Source organism: Trichosurus vulpecula, chromosome 9 (assembly GCF_011100635.1).
Source record: "Trichosurus vulpecula isolate mTriVul1 chromosome 9, mTriVul1.pri, whole genome shotgun sequence".
Lineage (NCBI taxonomy): Eukaryota > Metazoa > Chordata > Mammalia > Diprotodontia > Phalangeridae > Trichosurus > Trichosurus vulpecula.
This window is the reverse complement of record NC_050581.1, coordinates 146,101,527-146,123,435: the sequence shown is the minus strand read 5'-3', so window position 1 is coordinate 146,123,435 and position 21,909 is coordinate 146,101,527. Positions and strand designations below refer to the sequence as shown.

The following is a 21,909-nucleotide window of genomic DNA, read 5'->3' as shown; positions in this document are numbered from 1 at the left end:
TATCCACTTAAATGTGTGTGTGTGTATGTGTGTGTGTGTGTGTGTGTGTGTGTGTGTGTGTGTGTGTGTGTGTAAAACTTCTATCTCTGTGTCTACTTGGAGGTACCTTCTGTCTCTTAATCATTCTAAGTTCTGAAGTGCCTTCCATCTCTTAACATTCTTTATTCTAAGGTGCCTTCCAGCTCTGACATTCTCTGTTCTAAAGTTCCAACTCTGACATTCTATTTTCTAAGGTCCCTCACATCTCTCACACTTGGTATTTTTAAGGTGCCTTCCAAGCTTTGACATTCTATGCATCCATGAATTTACAATGATATAATGTCAGCTGTTAGTTGGAAGAAATATTTGGCAATCAGGAGGGCGGCTCTGTGTGACTCATGTCCCACCATTTAGGTACCCTTCCTCCCTACCAGCATGAGGCTGGCCCTGGAATCAGGCACACAACTAGGGGTCCAGATATCTGAGTTCCGTATTAGGGTCTGTGCTTCCCAAATAAACCCAGTTAATTCAAAGGAATCTCCCTCCAGCCAGGCTTGGTAGAATAACTCATGTATTCCTGTCCATAGGAGTCCAGGCTCCTTGGAGATTGGTGTTACAGAAACGTGAGGATTTTTCTTTGTTATTATTTATAGACTGACCGTCAGCTGTCCCAGCTGGCCTTGGGGATGCACTCTGTATTCACTACGGTTGTAGCCCTTGATAATGTAATGTGCCACCTGCCGTAGGTGTGAGACTACACCTGTGCAAACATGCATCTGTGACCCTGTCTCTCAGAGTGTCTGTGTGTGTCTGACTGTCTCTGGGGAGGTCTTTGGATGCCTGTCTTACGGTGGATTTGACCGAGAGAGAGAGAGAGAGAGAGAGAGAGAGAGAGAGAGAGAGAGAGAGTGAGTGTGTGTGTGTGTGTGTGTGTGCGCGCGCGCGCGCGTGTGTATGCCTACAGAGACAGAAGAGATCTTAGAGGTCTTCTTATCTAACCCCCCTTTCATTTCATAGATGGAGAAACTGAGGTGGATGGTAGAGTCATACAGGGAGCAAGTGGCAGCAAGTTTGGATTTGAACCCAGGCCCACTGAGTTCCAGTGCAAGGCTCTTCCCCCTCGGCCACACTGGCTGCTTCTGTTTCCATGTCTACATTGCTTTGTTTTAGCATGTTTTATTATTATATTTTTTTAACCTATAATTTCATTGGGATTGAGAAACTCCTTCCACCAATGCACATCTGTCTGGGGTCCCAGAGGTGAAGTGACTTAGCTAGGGTCGCCAGGCTGGTGGGTGCCATAAGTGGGCCTTGGGATCATAGATTATTATAGACTTGGAGCTAAAGGAAAACCTTAGAGCGTATTAAATCCAATCCCCTCCTTTTTTTCCCCAGCGTCAGTCAGGGTTAAGTGACTTGTCCAAGGTCATGCAACTAGTAAGTGTCTGTGGCTGCATTTGAAGTCAGGTCCTCTTGACTCCAAGGCTGGTGGCTTTATCCACCAGTCCCCTCTTTTTAAAGAAGCGGAAGCTTAAGCTCAGAGATTTGCCTAGGGTCACACTGCCAACATGTGTCAAAGCCAGAGTTTAATATTCTGTCACCTGACTACTCCGACTCCAAATTATGCACTAGCCACTGCGCTGTGCTGTCTCCTGAACCCAGCTCTTCCTGCCTCTGAGGCAATTTCTCCATCCTTGGGCCCATGCTCCCTCTCAGCACATTTCGCCACCACAGTTCAGTGAATACCCATAGTCCCCTGCCAGATGGACTCATGTTATCATCCCCTTCTTTTAAACGAGGGAACATGGGTAGAATCCTGGTCTCCCCAGGAATATGGTCTGATGAGGTATTTTTGCAGGACTACCTTTTTTTTCCTCTTTTGTAAGTCTTTATTGCAAGGTCTAGTTTTGTGGGTAGGGGAGAGGGAAAGAATATATTTGGAAAGAAAAGTGATTAAAAAAAAAAAAGAAAAGCAACACTTATCCATTTATAACAATTTTTTAAAAATATGGAGACCCTTTGCCTCTCCATCCTTCTTCCTTAGTGACAATTTCTCCCCCTGACCCTTCTAAGAGCTGTTGCTAGACTGAGAATAGGACCTAACACGGTTTGGGGGACAGGTCTGAGGACCCAGAAGGGGTTTTTAAATGAGAACAAGAGGCGGGAAGTACAGGAGTACGGGCAGCCCATTTGGCATCAATGTCTTAGACTTGGAGAGTGGTTGGGGCGCCTGGCATGGGGCCCCTGGAGTAGCCTATAGTGACCAGAAACTGCATGATCAAAATGGCACAACTAGAATGGACCTTGAAGATCATGTGGTCGTTTTCAGATGAGGTCCAGAGAAGGGAAATGAACCACCCAAGGTCACACTGCCAGTGAGTAGCCACGCTGGGATCTAAACCTAGGGCTCCAACTCTTCCACTGCACTGATGCCGACTTCTTGGTCCTTTACATGTGAAGAAACCAAGGCTCAGGTCACACAGGATTGAACCTAGGCCTCTCTAAAAACAGTACTATTCCTAATTGACGTTGATGGGGCACGTGAAGGTTTGCAAATCACATTACATGCCTTATTATACCGTTTGCTCTTCATAACAGCTCCGTGAGGTACTATAGGTCGTATCATGATCACATCAGGAAACTGAGGGTTGGACAGATCTGTCAGCTTGTTGTGACTTGGCCACTAAGCGTTCGGCGGGATTTGAATCCAAGTTCAATGCTCTTCCTATCATACCTTGTTTCTTTGACATCATTTAATGGACTGGTTCTCTCTCTCTCTCTCTCTCTATTTCTTCCCCTTGCTTCTCCTTTTTCCCCCTCCCTCCCGCTTTCTCTCTCACTCCTCTCTTTCACTCTAAAACTTCTCCCCAAGGACCTAGCAGTCAGCCAAGGGGCCCTGGGGGAATTCGGAGAGATACAGGCAGTCCTTGGCTTAGAGTGATTTCATTTACAGCAATTCACACTCACACTTTTCTACCCGTGTTATTAATAATACCTTCCTGCCCGTGTTATTAAGAACACCTATGTTATTACTTCCCACACTTTAGATAGTCAGGATACAAACGACATCACTCAGTCAGTTGACTTACTCGTACGCTAGGGCTAAAAATACCACGTTCTTCAGGTTTCAGGACTAAGGAGCCCCACCCCCACTCCCCTTCTCAGCCCCTCTCTCAGGGGCCTCCTTAGCTCCTTGGCCTCAGGCACAAGCTCTCTCCTGGGATCTCTTAAACATACTTAGACGTGATCATCCAGTCTTTCATTGCAGGGCTTAGTCACATTAATTTATGGACTGGTAACTTGCACTGGTGTTTTAGGTCACAGGATTCAGAGCTTTAGAGATGATGTAGTCCACCCTCATTTTGCATGTGGGGAAACTGAGGCCCAGAGAGGTTGTCCAGCATTGCAAGGGTAGGTTGTAGTAGCTGAGATTTGAACTGAGGCCCTCATGACCCCACTGCCTTATGGTTCATGAACAAGGAGTTTTGTTCATTTTCTTTTCTTCCTTCCTTCCTTCCTTCCTTCCTTCCTTCCTTCCTTCCTTCCTTCCTTCCTTCCTTCTTTCCTTCCTTCCTTCCTTCCTTCCTTCCTTTCTTTCTTTCTTCCTTCTTTCTTTCTTTCTTTTTTTCTTTCTTTTTTTCTTTCTTTTTTTCTTTCTTTCTTTCTTTCTTTCTTTTTTTCTTCTTTCTTTCTGTCTCTTTCTTTCCCCTCCCTCCCTCCTTCCTTCCTTGCTTCCTTCCTTCTTTCCTTTTCTTCCTTGTCTTCTTTCTCTTCCTTCCTTCCTTTCCTTCCTTCTTCCCTTCCTCCTTCCCTCTTTCTTTCCTCCCTTCATTCCTACAAAATAGACCTTGGGCCCCAGCATCAAGAAGAGAACCTGGTAGCACTGCGCAGAAGAAGGAGCATTCAATTAGCAGACATGAATAATAATAAACATTCACATTTCTATAAAACTTGAAGGTTTACAAAGTGCTTTTCTTAAAACAGTCCCTATAAGTTAGGTAGTTTAAGCCTTTAAACTACAAATGAAGAAACTGAGTCTCTCAGCAGTTAACTACATGGCTTGTCCACAGGTCACACAGCTGATGAGTGTCTGAGGCAGACATCAAAACCATGTCTCCTACCTCCAGGTCCACTGAACTGTACTGCTGCTTTCAGTCAGAGATTGAGTCCTTGGGTGGTCTTGGACTAGCCCCTTCCCCTCTCTGGTCCTCAGTTGCCTTCTCTGTAAAATGAGAGGATTCATATGAGATCCGTCCCATGAGCCTATAATATTGACTTGCAGATGCTATAAGCCAAGAACTCTGATATACCTCCTACCCAGAGGCAAAAGCAGTCTCTCAGAGTGTGGGTAGGCCTGAGCCTGTAGGTGGTGACAGGTTCAGGAGAGCTAACTGGACCTGGAGAGGGACAGGTGGACTCACAGGACTCTTACCTGGCCAGGTAGGGTTGGCTGAAAGAGTCTTCTCTTTGTAACTTTTAGAAGGTAAAAAAAATGAGGCCATAGGAGCAGATAAAATGCTTCTAACAAAATGGTCCAGGAAACAAAACCTCACTATGTCCTTGTCAAAAATGTATGTCTAATTCTGCATCTTAAGTACATCACCTCTCTGGTGGGAGGTGAGTAGCATGTTTCATTTTCAGTCCTCTGGACTTAGGTTTATCATAGATAAGAGTGTTAGTCCTTCAAAGTTGGAACGTTCTGTTCTTTTGTCCTTTTCAGCTCAATCATCATTCTGTCCTAATGTCCCTTTTAGCCCCAACATTCTATGTTCTGATGTATCTTTCAGCCGTATCATCATCTGCCCTGTTGTCTTTCAGCTCCAACATTCTGTGTTCTGGTGCTCTGTTGTTCTATAATGTCTAATGTTCTGTTGTCCATTTCAGTTCTAGCACTGCGTCCTAACATACTGCATGGTAACATCCTTTTCAGCTTTACCATTCTGTCTTCTAATGTCCCTTTTAGCCTAGCATTTCGTGTTTTACTATTCTGTGTTCTGTTGTCCTTTTCAGCTGTAACTCTCCATGTTCTGTTGTCCATTTCAGCTCTAACATTTTGTGTTCTACCATTCTGTGTTCTGTCGTCCATTTCAGCTCTAACTCTCTATGTTCTGTTGTCCGTTTCAGCCCTAACATTTTGTGTTCTACCAGTCTGTGTTCTGTCGTCCATTTCAGTTCTAACTCTCATGTTCTATGTCCTTTTCAGCTCTAACATTTTGTGTTCTACCAGTCTGTGTTCTGTCGTCCATTTCAGCTCTAACTCTCTATGTTCTGTTCATTTCAGCTCTAATTCTTCACATTCTATTGACTATTTCGGTTTTGACTCTCCATGTTCTATTGTTCCTTTTAGCTCTAAGTTTCTACATATTTGTTTCATTTTAGTGCTTGGCTCCAGTGAAGAAGCCATGTTTGTGGTCTCCTTTCTTGGGTACCCCATTGATATGTCTCCCTTTCTTCTTCCCCTGCTGCTGCTGCCTTGGTACCTGCCCCCTCCTCAGCCTACCTCTGCGCTTTTGGGTGAACGTGATCAAGAACCCACAGTTCGTGTTCGACATCCACAAGAACAGCATCACGGACGCCTGCCTGTCCGTGGTGGCCCAGACGTTCATGGACTCCTGTTCCACCTCTGAGCACAAGCTGGGCAAGGACTCTCCCTCCAACAAGCTGCTGTATGCCAAGGACATCCCCAACTATAAGAGCTGGGTAGAGAGGTGAGCGTCACTTCCTCTTGTCTGGGAGGGATCGTAGGGTTTAATGATCCTGCCACCTTGGGAGGGTGATAGAGCCCCTTGGATGCACCTGGCTAGATGCCTTGCTTGGTTCTCGGTCTCTGATTCTTGGTGGCACCTTAGTGAACGGTGAATGAATGCAGAAGTTGGATTGATTTCAGGGCCCCATGGAGCTTTTGTGTCTGTTTGTACTGTGGTATGTGTGTGCTCATGGGTACGTCATCATATTGTGAGTGTGTACCTAAGCATTGCCCTGACCTTTGTTACTGTAAGTATATCTGGCCTTATGTGCTCATAGGTTATAATCATGTGTAGACATGCATTTTCCTTGGTGTCGTTTCTATATCCAGTGCTCTGCGTACATGCCTATGTGCTAGTATGGGTGTGGTGTCTGGGTGCACCTGTTAGGGATGTGTTGCGAGTGTGTTTACCTGAATGTGAGGGTACGGTGTTAGAGTGAAGATTAAATATTCGGGTTTGAATTGCATTTTGAATTCTTACTCACTGATGCGTTGATACCCAAATCGCTTCTTCTCTGAGCCGTTTCCTTCTCTGTAAAGTGGAGTACTTGCATTAGTAACCTGCAGAGGCATTGTGAGTAAAGATATTAGCATGTCCGGGGGTGTTTTGTGTATAACTTGGGTGTGTATTTCATTGTAGAGGTGTGTTGTGTGAATGTCTGGGTATATGCTTGTGTGTGGTGGGGAGGAAAGGGGAAACCATGAAGGACAAAGAAGCTGCTGGCTTTGTTCCCATAGCTCAGATTTCACTGAGGCCTGCCTCATCTACCTCCTGCTCTCTCAGTTCCCATAAGAATATAGAGCTGGGCTGCCTGACCCAGCCCACATTTTCTTTTCAGCTCCAGGAGGCTGAGTTAGGTTTCTCTTGCTTTTCTAGTGTGGTCCCACCTATCAAGAAGGTGAGGGGCTGCCCCTCTGAGTTAGGGAACTTGCCGTCTCTGATCAAGAATCTGCCCTTGGTGGGGAGGAGTAGAGGAAGGTGACTCAGTGGATAAAACTACCCTGTGTCTCTGGTTAAAAAGCTGGTTATGTTTTGTTTAGATGTGTTGTTATAAAATATAATCTCTGGAACAATGAGGCATTACTCCTTTAAGAGGCAGGTTTGCCCTGACTCCCAGCTACAGATAAAAAATGAGATATGTTCTTTTCCTGGGTCCTGGGTTCCTTTCAAAAACCCCTAAATATCTTAATCCAGGACTTAAAGGTGTTAAACACCTGCTCCATCTACCTCTGGTCATTCAAAGGCTAAGAGATATTCTACCATCCCTAATGCTAGCCCCAGAGCTCCAGCCTGCTGCCTTGCAGCCCCCTCCATCATTGGCTTCTTCTCTTTATCTTTGCCCTGTGCCTCACATCCTCTTGAAAGCAGATGTGCTTTCTGAAGGGTTTATTTATAAGGGAAAAGAGTAAATTCGGGGATAATAAAGCTACAGGTACATAAAAGAAATTGGCTCAGTATGATCTGGGTGGTTCACAGATTTACCAGTCTCCACTAATACTGCTAAGTCATGGACTATCTCATCTTCTACATCCTTGCCCCATGTGGGGCTGCCAGCCTCTCATGCCCTATTTGGACTTCATGGGTTCGTTAAGTCTGTCTGTATCTCTCTCTCTCTCTCTCTCTCTCTCTCTCTCTCTCTTCCTTCTCACTCACTCCCTCTCCCTCCTCCCTCTCCCCCTTCCCCCCCTTTCTCTCCCTCTCCACTCCTGTCTCTCCCCTCCCCCTTCTCTCTTCCCCCCTCCTGTCTGTCTGTCTCTTCTCCTCCCTTTCTCCACCATTCCCCCCTCAGAGCAGCTGTTACCTTTGCTTAGTAGAAACCTTGTCTTTGACCACATAGACGCCTCTGAGAGGGGAGGCAGGGCACAAGCACATCCATAGTTCCCACTCTGTGCTAGGCACTGTACTGAGCACTGTACAAACATTATCTCATTTGCTCCTTATAAGCACTCTGTAAGGTAAGTGCTATTATCATCCCCATTTTTACAGTGGAGGGAGCTAAGGCAGAGGGAGGCTAAGTGATTTGCCCAGTCACACAGCTAGCAAGTATCTGAGGCTGGATTTGAACTCAGGTCTTCCTGACTCCAGGCCCAGCCATCTGTGCACTGTAGCACCTAGCTGCTTTACCTGCCGTGAGAACCAGTTAGAAATTTTCTCCCTTCTCTCCCCATTCAGTGCCTGCTAACTAGCACCTGCCACACCTGGGAGATGATAGTTTTTCTACCAGCTCTGTAAATGAGATGCCTGACAAGAGGCAGTATGGTGGAGTACATGGAGCTGACCCTGAAGCCTCTGAGTCCCGGTCATCCCTCTGACAGACATTGGCCTGCCCCAGGCAACTCCTGGAGTCTTCCTTGTACTGGCCTGCAGGTCAAGAGAGTTTCCTCCCCTCACTGTTCTTTATACTAAGGAAACTACAGGCTGAGCCCGTAATTAGATGTAAATCTTAAGGAGCTGGAAGGAGCCTCAGGGGTGCTCTGCTCCATCCCCTCATTTTACAGAGAGGTAAAGTAAGGCTGGGAGAAACTGTGTCCCTGCTGTGGCCACACATGGCACAGCTAGGACTGTGCCCTCGAGTTCTCGGTCTCCTCCCATCCTACTTCTCCTCTCCACGCCAACTAGCAGACACACTGGGATGAGCACTGGCTTGGAGTCACAGGGCATGGGTTTGAACCTGGCTTGACTGTTGGGAAACCGTGTGAACCCCAGGGTCTTATTTTCCTAATGTGTGAAACAGCAGTTAAGTTTGCTTTCCTCTCAGAAGCCTGTGGTCCCCATAGGGACAGGGGTTTGGAGCTCAGATCCGCTGTAGACTCAGTCATGTACTTGGCCCCCATGGACCGCTCCCCCAGGTCCTCCTTGGGCCCCAGAGCTGAGCGATCTCCCTCTATCCATCAAACTCAAACTGCTGCTTTTCCGCAGGTACTACTCAGACATCGCCAAGATGCCCGCAATCAGCGATCAGGACATGAGCGCCTACTTGGCGGAACAGTCGCGGCTACACCTCAGCCAGTTCAACAGCATGAGTGCCCTGCATGAGATCTATTCCTACATCACCAAGTACAAGGATGAGGTACGGAGCCCCTGCCCCAGCTCGCCCCCCCGGGGTGAGCTCTGGCTTCAGTCTCTCTGCCTTCTTGTCGCTGTGTCCTGTCCAATCTCTCCCTTCCCTTCTATCCTCCCAGTCCTCACATAGACCTATGCACTGTGAGGTATGAGAACCGCCAACTAGGCTGGCGTAGCTGGGCTGTGGAGGAGACTGGAAAGGTAGGAAGGCATTGCCCAAGTGGGGAGTATGGGAGTGAATGTAAGTGAGATCAGCCAGCGTGGGTGGCTGTTAATCATATCGACCTTTAAGGATGCCTGGGGGAGGGCATCCAGCGTAGCCGAGAGTCCCCAGTTCTTGGCATACAAGGGTCATCTGAAGGCAAGGGGGCTATGATCACTGTGTTAAAGTATTTGAAGGATTCTAGAGGACCACTAAAGAACCCTTCCAAGCCTGGGATTCTGGAATTTGGATGTTTGAATCTGAATGATTGCTGTCCTCAAAGAAAGGTTCTTAAGAATCTTGGGTGACCCTGGTAGTGCTTATGCAAAGATAACATACCCAACAAAGCAGAAGGTAGGGGTTGAACCAAGTCTTGAAAGAAGCCAAGGTAGAGGAGAGGGGGCAGATGAAGAAGCAACATGTAAGAGAACTGGGTCTTCGTTCCAGCTGTGCTGTTCATTTAGGTGACCTTAAGTAATGCTCACTCTGAGCCTCAGTTTCTGTATTTGTAAATTGGAGGATGCTGGGACTTTGAGGCTCCCTGACACTCTAACCTTCTTTGTCTGAGGTCTCCCAGCCCTGGCCTCCTCTGGATCCTAGTCGTCCCCTGTGGTCAGATGTAGTATAAGCTCACACACCAGTTGGAATGTCCCTCAGGGAGCAGCACCCCATCTGCTGTCATTTGGACTAATTAGCACTGTAAACCACTCTTCAAACACACTCCTAGAAATCCCTTATTAAAGCCATAAAATAAACAGCCACAATAAAAGATATCTCGCCCACAAGACCGCGAGTCTTTACAATTGCCCGTAAAACATGACCGCTATCATGCTCCCAGATGCCGTATAGCCAGGAGCACGGGCTTTCTCCTCCAGAGATCTGGGCCCAGGCTTGTCCTTGGGCTCCGTGTCCTGAGCCTCCTTTGGGGTCTGGACAGGAAGCTTGTTCTCTAAGGACAGGACCATCAAGAAATCTTGTAGAACTTACATTCTCAGGTTTGGGTTTTTTTTTTTTTAAAGATTTTATTGATAGCTTTTTTTTTAGAATGTCAGTGTCATTTTCCAGTCTACTGACCACCTCCCCTCCCCAAACCAGTAACAGATTAAAAACAGTTAAACAAAACCAGACTACAGGAAAGCCATGCCAGAGAATATGCAATATTTTGCACCTGTAATTCCCTCCTCCCCGTCTCTGATGAGAGCAGGGAGGTGCGCTTCAGCATCTGTCCTCTGGAACTCATTTTGATCATTGCATTTAATTTGAGTTGCTTTTTAGCATTATTTTTATGAACATGATCACATTCATTGGGTATATTGTTCTCCTGTTTCTACTTTCTTGGCCCTGTAGTCAGTTGAGACAGTTTTTTCCAGGTTTGAATTCCTCATATTTGTCCTTTTTAAAAATGGAAATAATATTTGATTATATTCACATGCCGCCGTTTATTCAGCCATTCTCTGAATCATCTGAACCCCCTTTCTTTCCAGTTTTTTTCTACCATGAAGGGTGCTGCTGTAAATATTTTGTTATATGTTATTGGTCACCTGTCTTTGATCTCCTGTGAGTTCATGTCCAGTAATGGAATTGCTTGGTCAAAGGGTATGAGCAGATTAGTGCTTATGGGACTCTTTTCCAAATTGTTTTCTAACCAATCCACAGATGAAGCAACAAGGTATTTTTATAAACATAATTTCATCTTTTTCAATTAAAAAAAAAACCTGGTCTCTTTTTCCTAATTCCTCCTTCTCCCACCCAAAACCAAACCAAACCCTTGTGACATATATATGCATATATACACATATGTATATGTATGTATGTGTGTGAATATTTCTCATTCTTTGGCCTTAGTCCATCCCCTCTTTAACAGAAGGTGGATGACATATTTCATTATGAGTTCTCTGTGGTTATGGTCGGTAATTGGGTTGATTAGAGTTCCTACGTCTTTCAGAATAGTTTCTCTTTACAATAGAGTTGTTATTGTATAAGTTGTTTTCTTGGTTCTGCTCATTTCACTTTAGATTAGTCCATACTAGTCTTCCCAGGTTTCTCTGAAACTGTCCCTGTTCTTGTTTCCTGTGGAACAATAGTATTCCATTGCATTCATATGCCCTAACTCGTTCAGCCGTCCCCCAATTGATGGGGCGTCCCCTTCATTTCCAGTTCTTTCCACCACACTCACAAAAAAGGCTGCTATAAATGTTTTTGTCCAGATGGGTCTTTTTCCTCTTTCTTTGATCTCTTTGGGCCTAGTAGGGTATCCTTCAATAACAATGTATTTGCGTGCCTGTCTTCCTATCACCTTTTCAGTATCAACTGTTTCTAACATTTATCGTCCTTGCCAATTTGATGGTTGTGACCTGGGACCTAAGAATGGCTTTAATTTGTGTTTCTGTTATTATTTGTGCTTCGGAGCATTTTTTTCATGCGTTTGTCATTCATTTGCAAGGGCTTAGCTTCAGCAGGCATTTGACCAGCTCTGGGCTGAATCTTAAATGTACTCAGCACTGCTGAGATGCCTCTATCCTGGGGGGGCCCATACATATGGGCCTGGCACAGGCACGATTCCTCTCTTCTATTTTTGTGCTTTTTAGATGGGGCCTGAGAGTCCTCATGTGTGGAATGAAGCCTTCAGTGTAATAAAAACAGGCAATGGATGTGAAATCAGGAGACCTGGGCCCAACTTAGCCCATGACCCAGCTGGTGACGTTGGAGAAGTCACCCAAGCAGGGTGAGCCATGTCACTTACAGTAGCATGGAGGACTTGGAATAGATAACCTGTAAGGCTCCTTCCAGCTCTGAGATCTTGAGTTGTTTAATTCATGGGTTAATTAGTTGTTTTCTTTTTGCCTTTTCTTCTTCCCTCATTGGATGTATGGATTAGCCATAGAGTGATTCCCCAGCTTACCTGACTGGGAAGGCTTCCCGAAGAGGTGAACAATTATCATAGAATTCTGGGGTTTCAGGGTGGAAGGAACCTCAGAGGTCATCTCATCCAACCCACCCTGGAGCAAAATAATCCCCTTTATAGTGTTCCTGCCGAGGGTCAGCCAGCCTCCGCATAGAGAGCTTACTCTCTCCCTCTGGAGAATTTTTAAAACCCGAGTATGAAACTACATTTATTCCTCTTCAATTTCAACATAACCTAGTGGAGTGAGAGCTGGCCTCAGACCCAGGTTCAGACCTGTGGGACCTAATCAATGTGTCATCCTTAGCGACTCACCTTAACCTCTCAGTGCCCCAGAGGAACTCTTCAAGACCATAGGTTGTAGAGTAGCAGAGGGGGCATCCACAAAGCAAGTTCCTTATCTCTATTGAAATCACAGATCCAGAAGACTCCTCCTCCCCGCCTCCCTGCAGACCATCTTATTGGACCTGGCCCAATAGTGTAGCCTGTCCAGATTTTGTTGGATATTATCCAGCATATTAGTTACCCCTCGTAGCTTTGTGCCGTGTGCAAATTTGAAATTCAGGACATTATATTCCTTTATCCAAGTCGTCACTGAAAATGTTAAAACAGCGTGAGGTCAAGTGTAGGTCACTGGGGCACTCCACTAGAGACCTATCATGTCAGCACTGGGCCACTGATGACTACTCTTTGGATGATGGTGATGATGGTGATGATAAGCATTTATATAGCACCTACTACATGCCAGGCACCATGCTAAGCGCTTTACCAATGTTACGTAATCTGCACAACCACCTGGTAGTTACGCACTATTGTAATCCTCACTTTACAGCTGGGGAAAATAAAGATTAGATGTCCGAGGTCACATAGCTAGGGAGTGTCTGAGGCTGTATTCAAACTCAGATCTTTCAGTGCTCTACCCACTGAACCACCTAGCCACCTCTAAATGGTTCTGGCCGTTCGGAGAGTTTTGAATTTGCTGTTGTTTGGCCCACATCTCTCCATTCACCCACAAAAACAGCATGAGAAATTTTGTCACAACCCCCTGCTAAAACCTAGGTAAGCCATAGCTCCCTCCTTCCCCTGAAACTACCAGGATGGTAATCCCGTCCCCAAAAAGGGAAATGAGATTAATCTGGCAGTGACTTCTTCTTAATGAAGCTATGCTGGTTCTCTGAGATCGCTACTTTTTTTATAGATACACTCTAGAATTTGCCAGGAATTGAAATCAAGCTCACTGGACGATAGCGTGTAGACTCCATTTTCTGCCCCTCCTCCCCTCTGCCTTGGGTATTTGCTCCTCGGTCCTGAGGCCCCTCCCCCAGGCTCCAGGATCTGTTGGTGCTCACTGGCAGGTCTTGTGCAATGACATTCACCAGTTCTTTCACTCCCCTCAGCTGTAGTTCATTTGGGCCTCAATCCATCAAGTCCAGAGGGTTCTCCTCTTGCTCTATCTCCCTTATCTCAGGTTTCAATTCTCTTTTATAATCATTTCTCTTCTCTTCTTCCTCATCAAAAGATTATTCTCCTTCACACACACACACACACACACAACAGAAACAATATAAGGGTTGCATTGTTCTCCCTTTTCTTCATCTGCTATTAGGATAAAAACAGTTGCTCCAATTGATTCAGCACTTTAAGGTTTATAAAGTACTTAATGTACATTATCCCATGACTTAAAGGTGAGGGATGACTGACTCTTGGCCGGGGATGGAGCATACTGACAAAGGCAGGGAAGAATTTATTTGTCAGTACCTTGTACTCAAAAAGGTATTGGAATAAAAGGGGTGGGAGAGGGAGAGCAATGCTGACGTACATCCACCTGGCTGATGCCATGGACAAGTTACACTCTAGGGTGAGGAATAGTTGTTGGGGTATCAGAAGTTCACAGGAGACAACAGTCCAGGAAAAGAGCCAATAATCAAGCCCATGGTCTTTCACCTGTCAGAAAGTTTAAGCAACAAGCAAGGGAAAGTAAAAGTCCCCATTGAAGGGTTTGAATTTGACCTCATAGGTGCTTATCTCTAAAATTTGATGGTATAAAACCTATGACTACAATATGGCCTTGAATGTGTAGAACAGTGGTGTCAAACTCAAAGAGAAGGTGATGGGGTGGAGTGGACACCAAGCCATACATAAGAATTAGAAAATCTCATGCTAACTTTGTGTTTTATTGTATTTTTATTTGTTTTGTTAAGTATTTCCCAATTACAGTTTAATGTGGTTTGGGCAGTAATCAGAACTGTTGTGGGCCGCATTGCAGCCACGTTTGACACTTCTTTTTTGGGGGGGGGGAAGCGAGGCAATCAGGGTTAAGTAACTTGCCCAGGGTCACACAGCTAATAAGTGTCAAGTGTCTGAGGCCAAATTTGAACTCAGGTACTCCTGACTCCAGGACTGGAGCTCTATGTGCTGTGCCACCTAGCTGCCCCATGTTTGACACTTCTGATGTAGAGAATCTTTAAACTAATATTTACAAAAGGCCAACATGACCTTATCAAGAACAGGTCATGCCAAACTAAGACCTCAGCCTGGAAGGGCCAGTGTCTCCTAATGCATCCTGGGCCATCTCCAGTCATCCTGGTAAACATTAGGCCACTGGACCCAGATGGCTCTGGAGGAGAAAGTGAGGCTGGGGACCTTGCTCAGCCCTCCCTCACTCAAATCAAAGTCCACTGCAAGTCGTGTCATCATCGCCCTGATGTCATGGTCCTCTTTGAGAACGAAGGACAAACACAACAGCAACAGCATGCCAAACTAACCCTATTTCTTAAGAAAACTAATAGATCAGGGAATGCTCTTGGTGTAGTTTACATGGATTTTTGTAACACATTTAATAAAGTATTTAATAATGTATCTTGTAAGTAGTTGATTTTTTTGAAACCGAGTCAAGAAATTTTATATTTATTCCTCTTAGATTTCCTAATAAACATTTCGTTTGATAAAGTACCCCCTACAATTCTTATAGAAAAGATGGAGAGATGTAGACTAGATGATGATATAATTAAATGGATCTGGAAGCAGTTGAATGGCTAGACTCAAAGAGTAGCCTAATTTAATGGTTCAATGTCAGCTTGGTAGGATGTTGCCAGTAGAGTGCCCAGTAGAGCCGTCCTTGCTCGGCCCTTTGCTCTTGTCTGGCTTTTTAATTTTTATTTTATTTACTTATCAATGGCTTGGATAAAGGCTTGGACTGCATACTCATCAGATGCACAGATGACACAAAGGCAAAAGGGATACACCAACACACTAGATGACAGAGCTAAGATCCAAAAAGTTCTTTTTTAAAAGGTTAAGTTTTATTGATTAATTTTTTTAACCTTCACTTCTGAATGTATCTCTTCTTCCTCTACTACCCAGCAGACTGTCTCTTGTAAAGAGATAAAAATTGAGAGGAAAAAAAAAAGGGGAGGGGGGGAAGCGAGCATGAAGTGTGCCTCAATCTGCATTCACACTTCATAGCTCTTTCTCTGGATGTAGATAGCAATCTCCATCATGAGTCCTTTGGAGTTGTCCTTGCACCTTGTGTTGCTGAGAAGAGCGAAGTCTGTCAGAGTTGGTCCTCACAGAATCCATATATCTGTGGTTGTGTATAATGTTCTCCTGGCTCTGCTCCGCTCACTCAGCATTATACCGTGTAAGTTTTTCCAGGTTGTTATATTTTTTTTCTCTCTTTTGTTTTTGGGTTGGTTTTTTTTTTTGGTTCTGTTTCTTCTTTCTTATGATTCATTCCATTGGTCATAATTCTTCTCCACAACTTGACTAGTGCGTAAATTAATTCAATGCGAAGTTATACGTGGAAGTATTATATGGGATTCCATGCTGTCTTGGGGAGGGCGGGGGGAGGGAGGGAAGAAAATCTGGAACTCAAAATTATGTAGAACCGAGTGTTGTAAACTAAAAATAAAAAAATAATAAGAAAGAGAGATAAAAATTAAGTAACAAGAGGACCAAAAGGGCAGTTTGATAAGACTAACCAAAACAGTCACCTGTTTTTGTCATTATATGCAGTGTTAGCCCTCCACTTCTGCAAAGGAGCAGGGAGGCACATTCTCTTACCTCTTCTCTGGGGCCAAGTGTGGGCATTATCATCATTATACAATTCAGTTTCTTGTTTTCCATTTATATTGCTATAGTCATGATGTATATTGTTTTACTAATTCTGCTTACTTCACTCTGCAGTATTTCATATAAGTCTTCCCACATTTCTCTGAATTCTTCACATTCATCGTTTGTTGCAGCACAATAATATTGGGTTATATTCAAGGACCACAATTTGTTAAGCCATTCCCTCACTGATGGACATCCCCTTTGTTTCCAGTTCTTTGCTGCTATAGAAAAAGTGGGATTAGTATATATTGGTATATATGTCTGGCTTTGCTGTCCTTGGGGTGTATACTTAATAGTGGGATCTCTTGTCCAAGGGTCCATAAAGCTCTTGGCAGGCTAGACTAGCCACTAGAGCATGGGGCTACATCTGATAAGCTTCTGTAATTTTATATTTCTGTTTTTAAAAAAATCACCTTCCCAAGTACAAGGAGGTGATAGTTTTTCTTTATTCTGCCTTGGTCAAACCACAACTGCAAGATTGTTTTCATTCTTTTAGAAGCAGTTTTAGAAGGACATTTATAATCTGGCAAGTGTCCAGAGGAGGGTGACTAGGATGGGAATGGTCCTTGAGTTCAAATTTTGAGGTCAGGTGGAGGAAGTGGGTGTTGAGCCTGAAGAAGAGAAGGCTTAGGTGGGGATGTGATCAGTATCTTCCAGTATGAAGACTATATTCCAAAGCTAGTCTAGAATCCCTAATTTCTGTATTTTAAACTATGGTCTAGAAATGGACCATTGCCAATGTGAGCCAAATGGGACAAGAGATGACAGGACCACCTCTTTCCTCATTCTGGACACTTTGATTCTGTTCACACAGGCTTAGTTCCACTTGGCTTTTTGGAAGTACCTGGCACATTGTTGATGTCTATGGTGCTCGTGCTCCACATAAATGAGTCTTTTTGACATGAACTATTCTTCTGTAGCCATGCCTTCTCCATCTTGTAAGGAGGCAATTGATTTTTTGAACCTGAGTGTAGAACTTTATATTTATTCTTCTTAGATTTTGTTGTATTAAATCCAGCTTGTTGTGATGCTTTAAAGTTCCATTACTGTTCCTCCATGTTAGCTATCCTGTCCAGCCTTGTGTTTTCAGCAAATTTGATAAGCTTGTCTCCATCAAAGCCATTGTTAAAAATGTTCAACACAACAGACTTAAACATGAAGAGTTGAGCCATTTTAGGAGTGTTTTACGTGGGTAAAAGGAGATGTTTTAGTAGTTTAGAAGTGGGAGATTATTCATTTTCCAACATTTATTGATCACCTACTATGTATGGAATTCTGTGCCTGGTGCTTGGGGAGATTGAAAGAGAAATTATTCACTCTCCTTGCCTTGATTACGAAAGCATGATAATTAGACAAAAGACATCAGCTTGGAGAGGAAATAAGTGTCTGTGAATAATTGTAATACAAGTTAGTACCATAAGAGGAGATACCATGTGCTCAGAGTTGAGAGTTGGTTGCCCCACGTGGGTAGGACGGAGGGTCAGGGAAAATTTGCTGGTGGGACTGGCATGTGATCTGGGCCTTGAGGAGTGGATAGAGGGGAAAGGAGGAGGGGACTTATGTGGAAGGAACAGCTTGAATAGAGGTGGGAAAACATGAGGCATGTTGGGGGAGCTGAATTTAACTATAGTACAGGGTATCCTGGTGGAAGAGTAATGAAGGCTAAGGCTGGAAAAGGAGCTGTAGCTGAAGCATGGAGGGCCTCAAACACCAGGTTTGCATGTCTCTGGCCAGCTATTCACTGTGTCACCTCTCCTCTGATTTAAGGCTCCCCCCTACGACCCCCCCTCCCCCATTGGCCCCATGTGGATAATAATATTCAGTTCTGTCCTTGCCACAGATGTCTTGGGGAAGGGGGAGGGGAAATTCAGATGATGATAATTCACATTTATATAATGCTTTAGGATTCATAAAATGCCTTTCTCACCACCAGCCAGATGCTATATAAAAAAGACTTTAGCAGGAGTTGAGCCGATCGCCCGGTCACCTCCTGAGTGGCCCTTTCAGAATGAAAGCTTTAAGCTCTAGGAGGGGGGAAAGGTGGTTGATAAATGTAACTGTTTTGTCTTGTTGGGGGTTCTTAATCCTTAATCCTTCTGCAGAGACAGAGTGGGATACCCTCTCAAAGGGTCACATTCTGAGAAGAAGCCAGGCTTTTTAGAAACCTAGAACAATGGACTGCTAAGAGCTGAGGTATCACCCAGCAGTATGTGGCTGAGCTGGGCTTTGGAGCCCAGGAGGGGGAGAGAGAGAAGGAAGGGGAAAGGGAAGAGGGGAGAGAAAGAGAGAGGGGAGAGGGAAAGAGAGAGAGAAGGGGAGAAAGAAAGAGAGAGGGGAGGAGAAAGAGAAGGAAAAGAAGGGGGAAGAGAGAGAAAGAAAAGAAGGGGGGAGAGAAAAGGAAGAAAGAAGGGGGAAAAGAAAGGAGAGAGAAGGGAGAAAGAAAGAAGAATGAGAGAGAGAGAGGGAGAAAGAAGGAAAAGGGGAAGAGAGAAAAAGGGAAGAAAAGTGGGGAAAGGAAGGAGAGAGAGAGAAGGGGAGGAAGAAGAATGAGAGAGGGGGAGAAAGAGAAGGAAAAGGGGGGAGAGAGAGAGGGAGAGAGAAGGAGAGAGAGAGAGAGAGAGAGAGAGAGAGAGAGAGAGAGAGAGAGAGAGAGAGAGAGAGAGAGAGAGAGACTGAGAACAAAAACACAATGTGGAATCTGAAGGCTTGCATTTGAGTCGTGGCATTATGCCTTGCTACTTTGTGATCTTGGGTCAGAAACATAACTCCTCTGGGTCATGGTTTCCTTATCTGTAGAATTAGGTGTTGGACTAGGCATGGCTGTTCTCTGTGAAGCCTTCACTGACAGACTAACAGAATGCCAGAATTGGAAGGAGCATTCAAAGACCATTTAGTCCAGCCGTCTCATTTGCCAGAGGAGGACTAGATGTCCCTCAGGGTCTTTGCTGTTCACCCTCATGCTATACCCTGAGGACTTCCAGCCCCTTCCATCTGCCCTGAAGCTGCATTTTCTTTTATGTGTTGTCTTCCCCAATTAGAATGTGAGTTCCTTAAGATCAGGGACCAACTTTCTATTTGTGTTTGTATCCCCAGTGCCTGGCACAGTGCTTGGCACATTGGAAGTGTTTAATAAATGTTTTTTTATTCATTCCTTTATAGTTAGATCATTAATCTCTGGTCTCTTCTGGCTCTAAATTCTGTGATCCTATAAGTTTTTTCCATTAGACTAGGGGTTTGTAATTTTTTGTGTGTATCCTTGGGCAGCATTTTCGTGAAACCTGTGGTACCCTGCTCAGAATCATATTTTTAAATAATCAAAGGAAATCTGAAATTTCAGTTCCAGATTAGTGAGAATAAAGATGTGATTTTCCCCATCCAAGTTCACAGAACCCCTAAAATCAATCCCCAGATCTTGGGGCCCCTGGATTCTCCCCACCAGATCCATCTTGTCCGTTTCATCCACGTTCTGCATGGCTTCAGTATAGCCTGACAGCTCACCCCCATTCCCGGGCGGGCAGACATACAAGGGACAGGGACAGGGAATCTGGTGCTCACCGCTCCAGGGAACTTCTCTTCTTACCGGTAATGGGATTAATAAATCGCAGCTGTTTCTTTTGTTTGTTTTCATTCATTAGACACAATTATGCAGAGCCCAACTGCAACCCATCTTTGATACAAAATGAGAGTGAATCGCTTTTTTTTTCCTGTTGTTCATTGCAATAATATGCCGTCATTGGTGCTGAATGGGAATCATAATTAATTTTCACTTCAGGCTTTGCAATTGCTGGTTCTCCTGCTTGGCACAGCACGACAGGGAAGCTTTTGCTTGGGGCTCCCTGTGGCTTTCTCTTCCATCCTTGGTGCTTCTGGGAGGCCAGAGAGTTACGGGGTTGCCTGAGCCCCACCAGCCAGCTTATTAAGGCTGGGGCTCCAAGCTGGGCAGGTACTTTTCGAAAGAGGTCTCTGTCATCCAGGCTGCACTGTCCTGATTCTGGAATCTAGCAGCCCTCCAAGCTGGGGCTGGTTTGGGGTACGTGGATAGGTTGTGTCTCAGCTGGACTTCCCTCAGGTTCCATAAAGCGAGGGATTTGGACTCCATGTTCTCTCAGGTCTCTTTTCTGGCCCCAATATTTTGTATGGTTCTGGGCTTTCTCATCTTTTGAGTCTGTCCCTGAACATGCTCCTAGATAAATCTTCCTAAAGTACAGCCTGGATCGTGTCTTTCCCATGTGCAGAACAAGACAAGACAAAGCAAGATGATAAAATAAAGCCCCCAGGGTGCCCGATTTTAAATGATGGAAAGCCCAAAGGCATCACTCTGACCTTTCATGTTCGCTGCCAGTAGCCCCTGTATCTTACCAATACCTTTGTCCAGAACCTCTAGCAGATAATTTCATCTCCAGCCAAGCTGATCTATCATGGAGAATTGTGGATCTGGAAGGAACCTTTGGGTTCATCTAGTCTAAGTGTTCTTAATTTGAAGTCCAGGAACTTATCTTTTTAAAACTAATATTTGCATAACTGTATTTCCAGTATCATTAGTTTCCTTTGTAATTCTATGTATTTTTCTTTATGCATTTAAAAGCATTATTCAGAGAGGGGGCTCATGGGCTTTATCAGGCTGCTAGAGAGGTCCAGGACACACACAAGAAACTTAAACCTGGTCTGGTCCAGCACTCCCATTTTATGGTTGAGTAAACTGAGGCTTCCAAAGGAATGGTGTCTTGTCCAAAGCCACACAGTTAGTTAGTGACAGAGCTCTTGCTTCTACTGCCTCAGTCAGTCCATCCACAGGGACTCATCAACAGAGGTTATATGCACAGCATAGTTTGGCTTACCAATGCTACCTTTCCTCTTCCCTGTTATCCCAAGTTATTCCCTAAATCTGCTTGAGAGAATGGAGGGGGCACTCCAGGCAGGGGAATGGATTAGTCAAGGCTCAGAGGTAAGAATGGGGCTGGCAGTGGGTGGAAAGACCAGTCTAACAGGATTGGACGGTGCCCCAGTGTGCTTAGAGAGAAGAGAAGATGCCATTGGGGCAATAAAGGATCAGGGGACATTGAAGACAAGGAGAAATCAGAGATTTGGGTTCTGGGTAATACAGCATGAGAGTTACTTGGATTTAGATCTAGAAAAGGCCTTCCAACTCTAGCTTTGTGATCCTGGAAGGCAGTGCCCTCCCACCTTCCCCGACCTGAGTCCATCAGAATCACAAAGCAAGACTGTTGGTCACATCAGGTAGGATACCCAGAGAGCTTTGTCCTTTTCTGGACTCTACCCCACCCCACTGCGCTCAGCCCAGCTTTAACAAATGTGGGGGGTGGGGTTCAGACATCAGAGATCCCCAAGCAGCTGGAGCTGAGGTGGGGATAAACTAGGCAGATGGGGTAGCTTTGTGGAGTCACAGCATTTAAAGCTAGAGGGCACCTATGGATGGCTTAGTCCATGCAGCTCATCTTATAGTCGAGACCTCCTCAATGTCACCCCAGTAGAAAACAGAGCTGGGATTCAAACCCAGGTTCTCTTCAGTGTCCTTTCCATAATTCCATTTTGCTTTGAAGTGAGCCCATGGCCTCAGCCCTCCTTGCTACAGGGCAGCAGTGCCCTACTCATGGAGCACTGAGAGAGTGTCCTTGTGCAAGGCACTGTCTGAGATCCCCTGCTTCCCTGCCAACCCCTTCATTAGCTAGCAATTGGTTTCCAATTACACACCCGATGAAATGGTTCATCCCATTGACTCGAGGAGCGGAGACCAAGGGGGTGCCTCACCAGCTAATTGTGAAAGCGTGTGCCAAGGCAGATGGGAATTTTTCAAGGAATTTGTTATTCAACCAGAAACACCTGACTCTGGGGCACAGTCAAGGAGGCATATTCTAAGGTTTCTGGCAACAGCATGGCGGAAT

The 21,909-nt window shown here is 45.0% G+C and overlaps 1 protein-coding gene across 1 annotated transcript in view; it reads left to right on the top strand.

The window, feature by feature from the left end:
• The window catches only part of PLXNA1 (plexin A1), a 161,732-nt gene that overhangs the window by 128,333 nt on the left and 11,490 nt on the right, over nucleotides 1–21,909 (top strand). Inside the window, exons 29-30 of the mRNA XM_036739649.1 lie at nucleotides 5,475–5,687; nucleotides 8,646–8,796. Of these exons, the coding sequence (XP_036595544.1) occupies nucleotides 5,475–5,687; nucleotides 8,646–8,796 (364 nt within the window). The remainder of the gene's footprint in view (nucleotides 1–5,474; nucleotides 5,688–8,645; nucleotides 8,797–21,909) is intronic.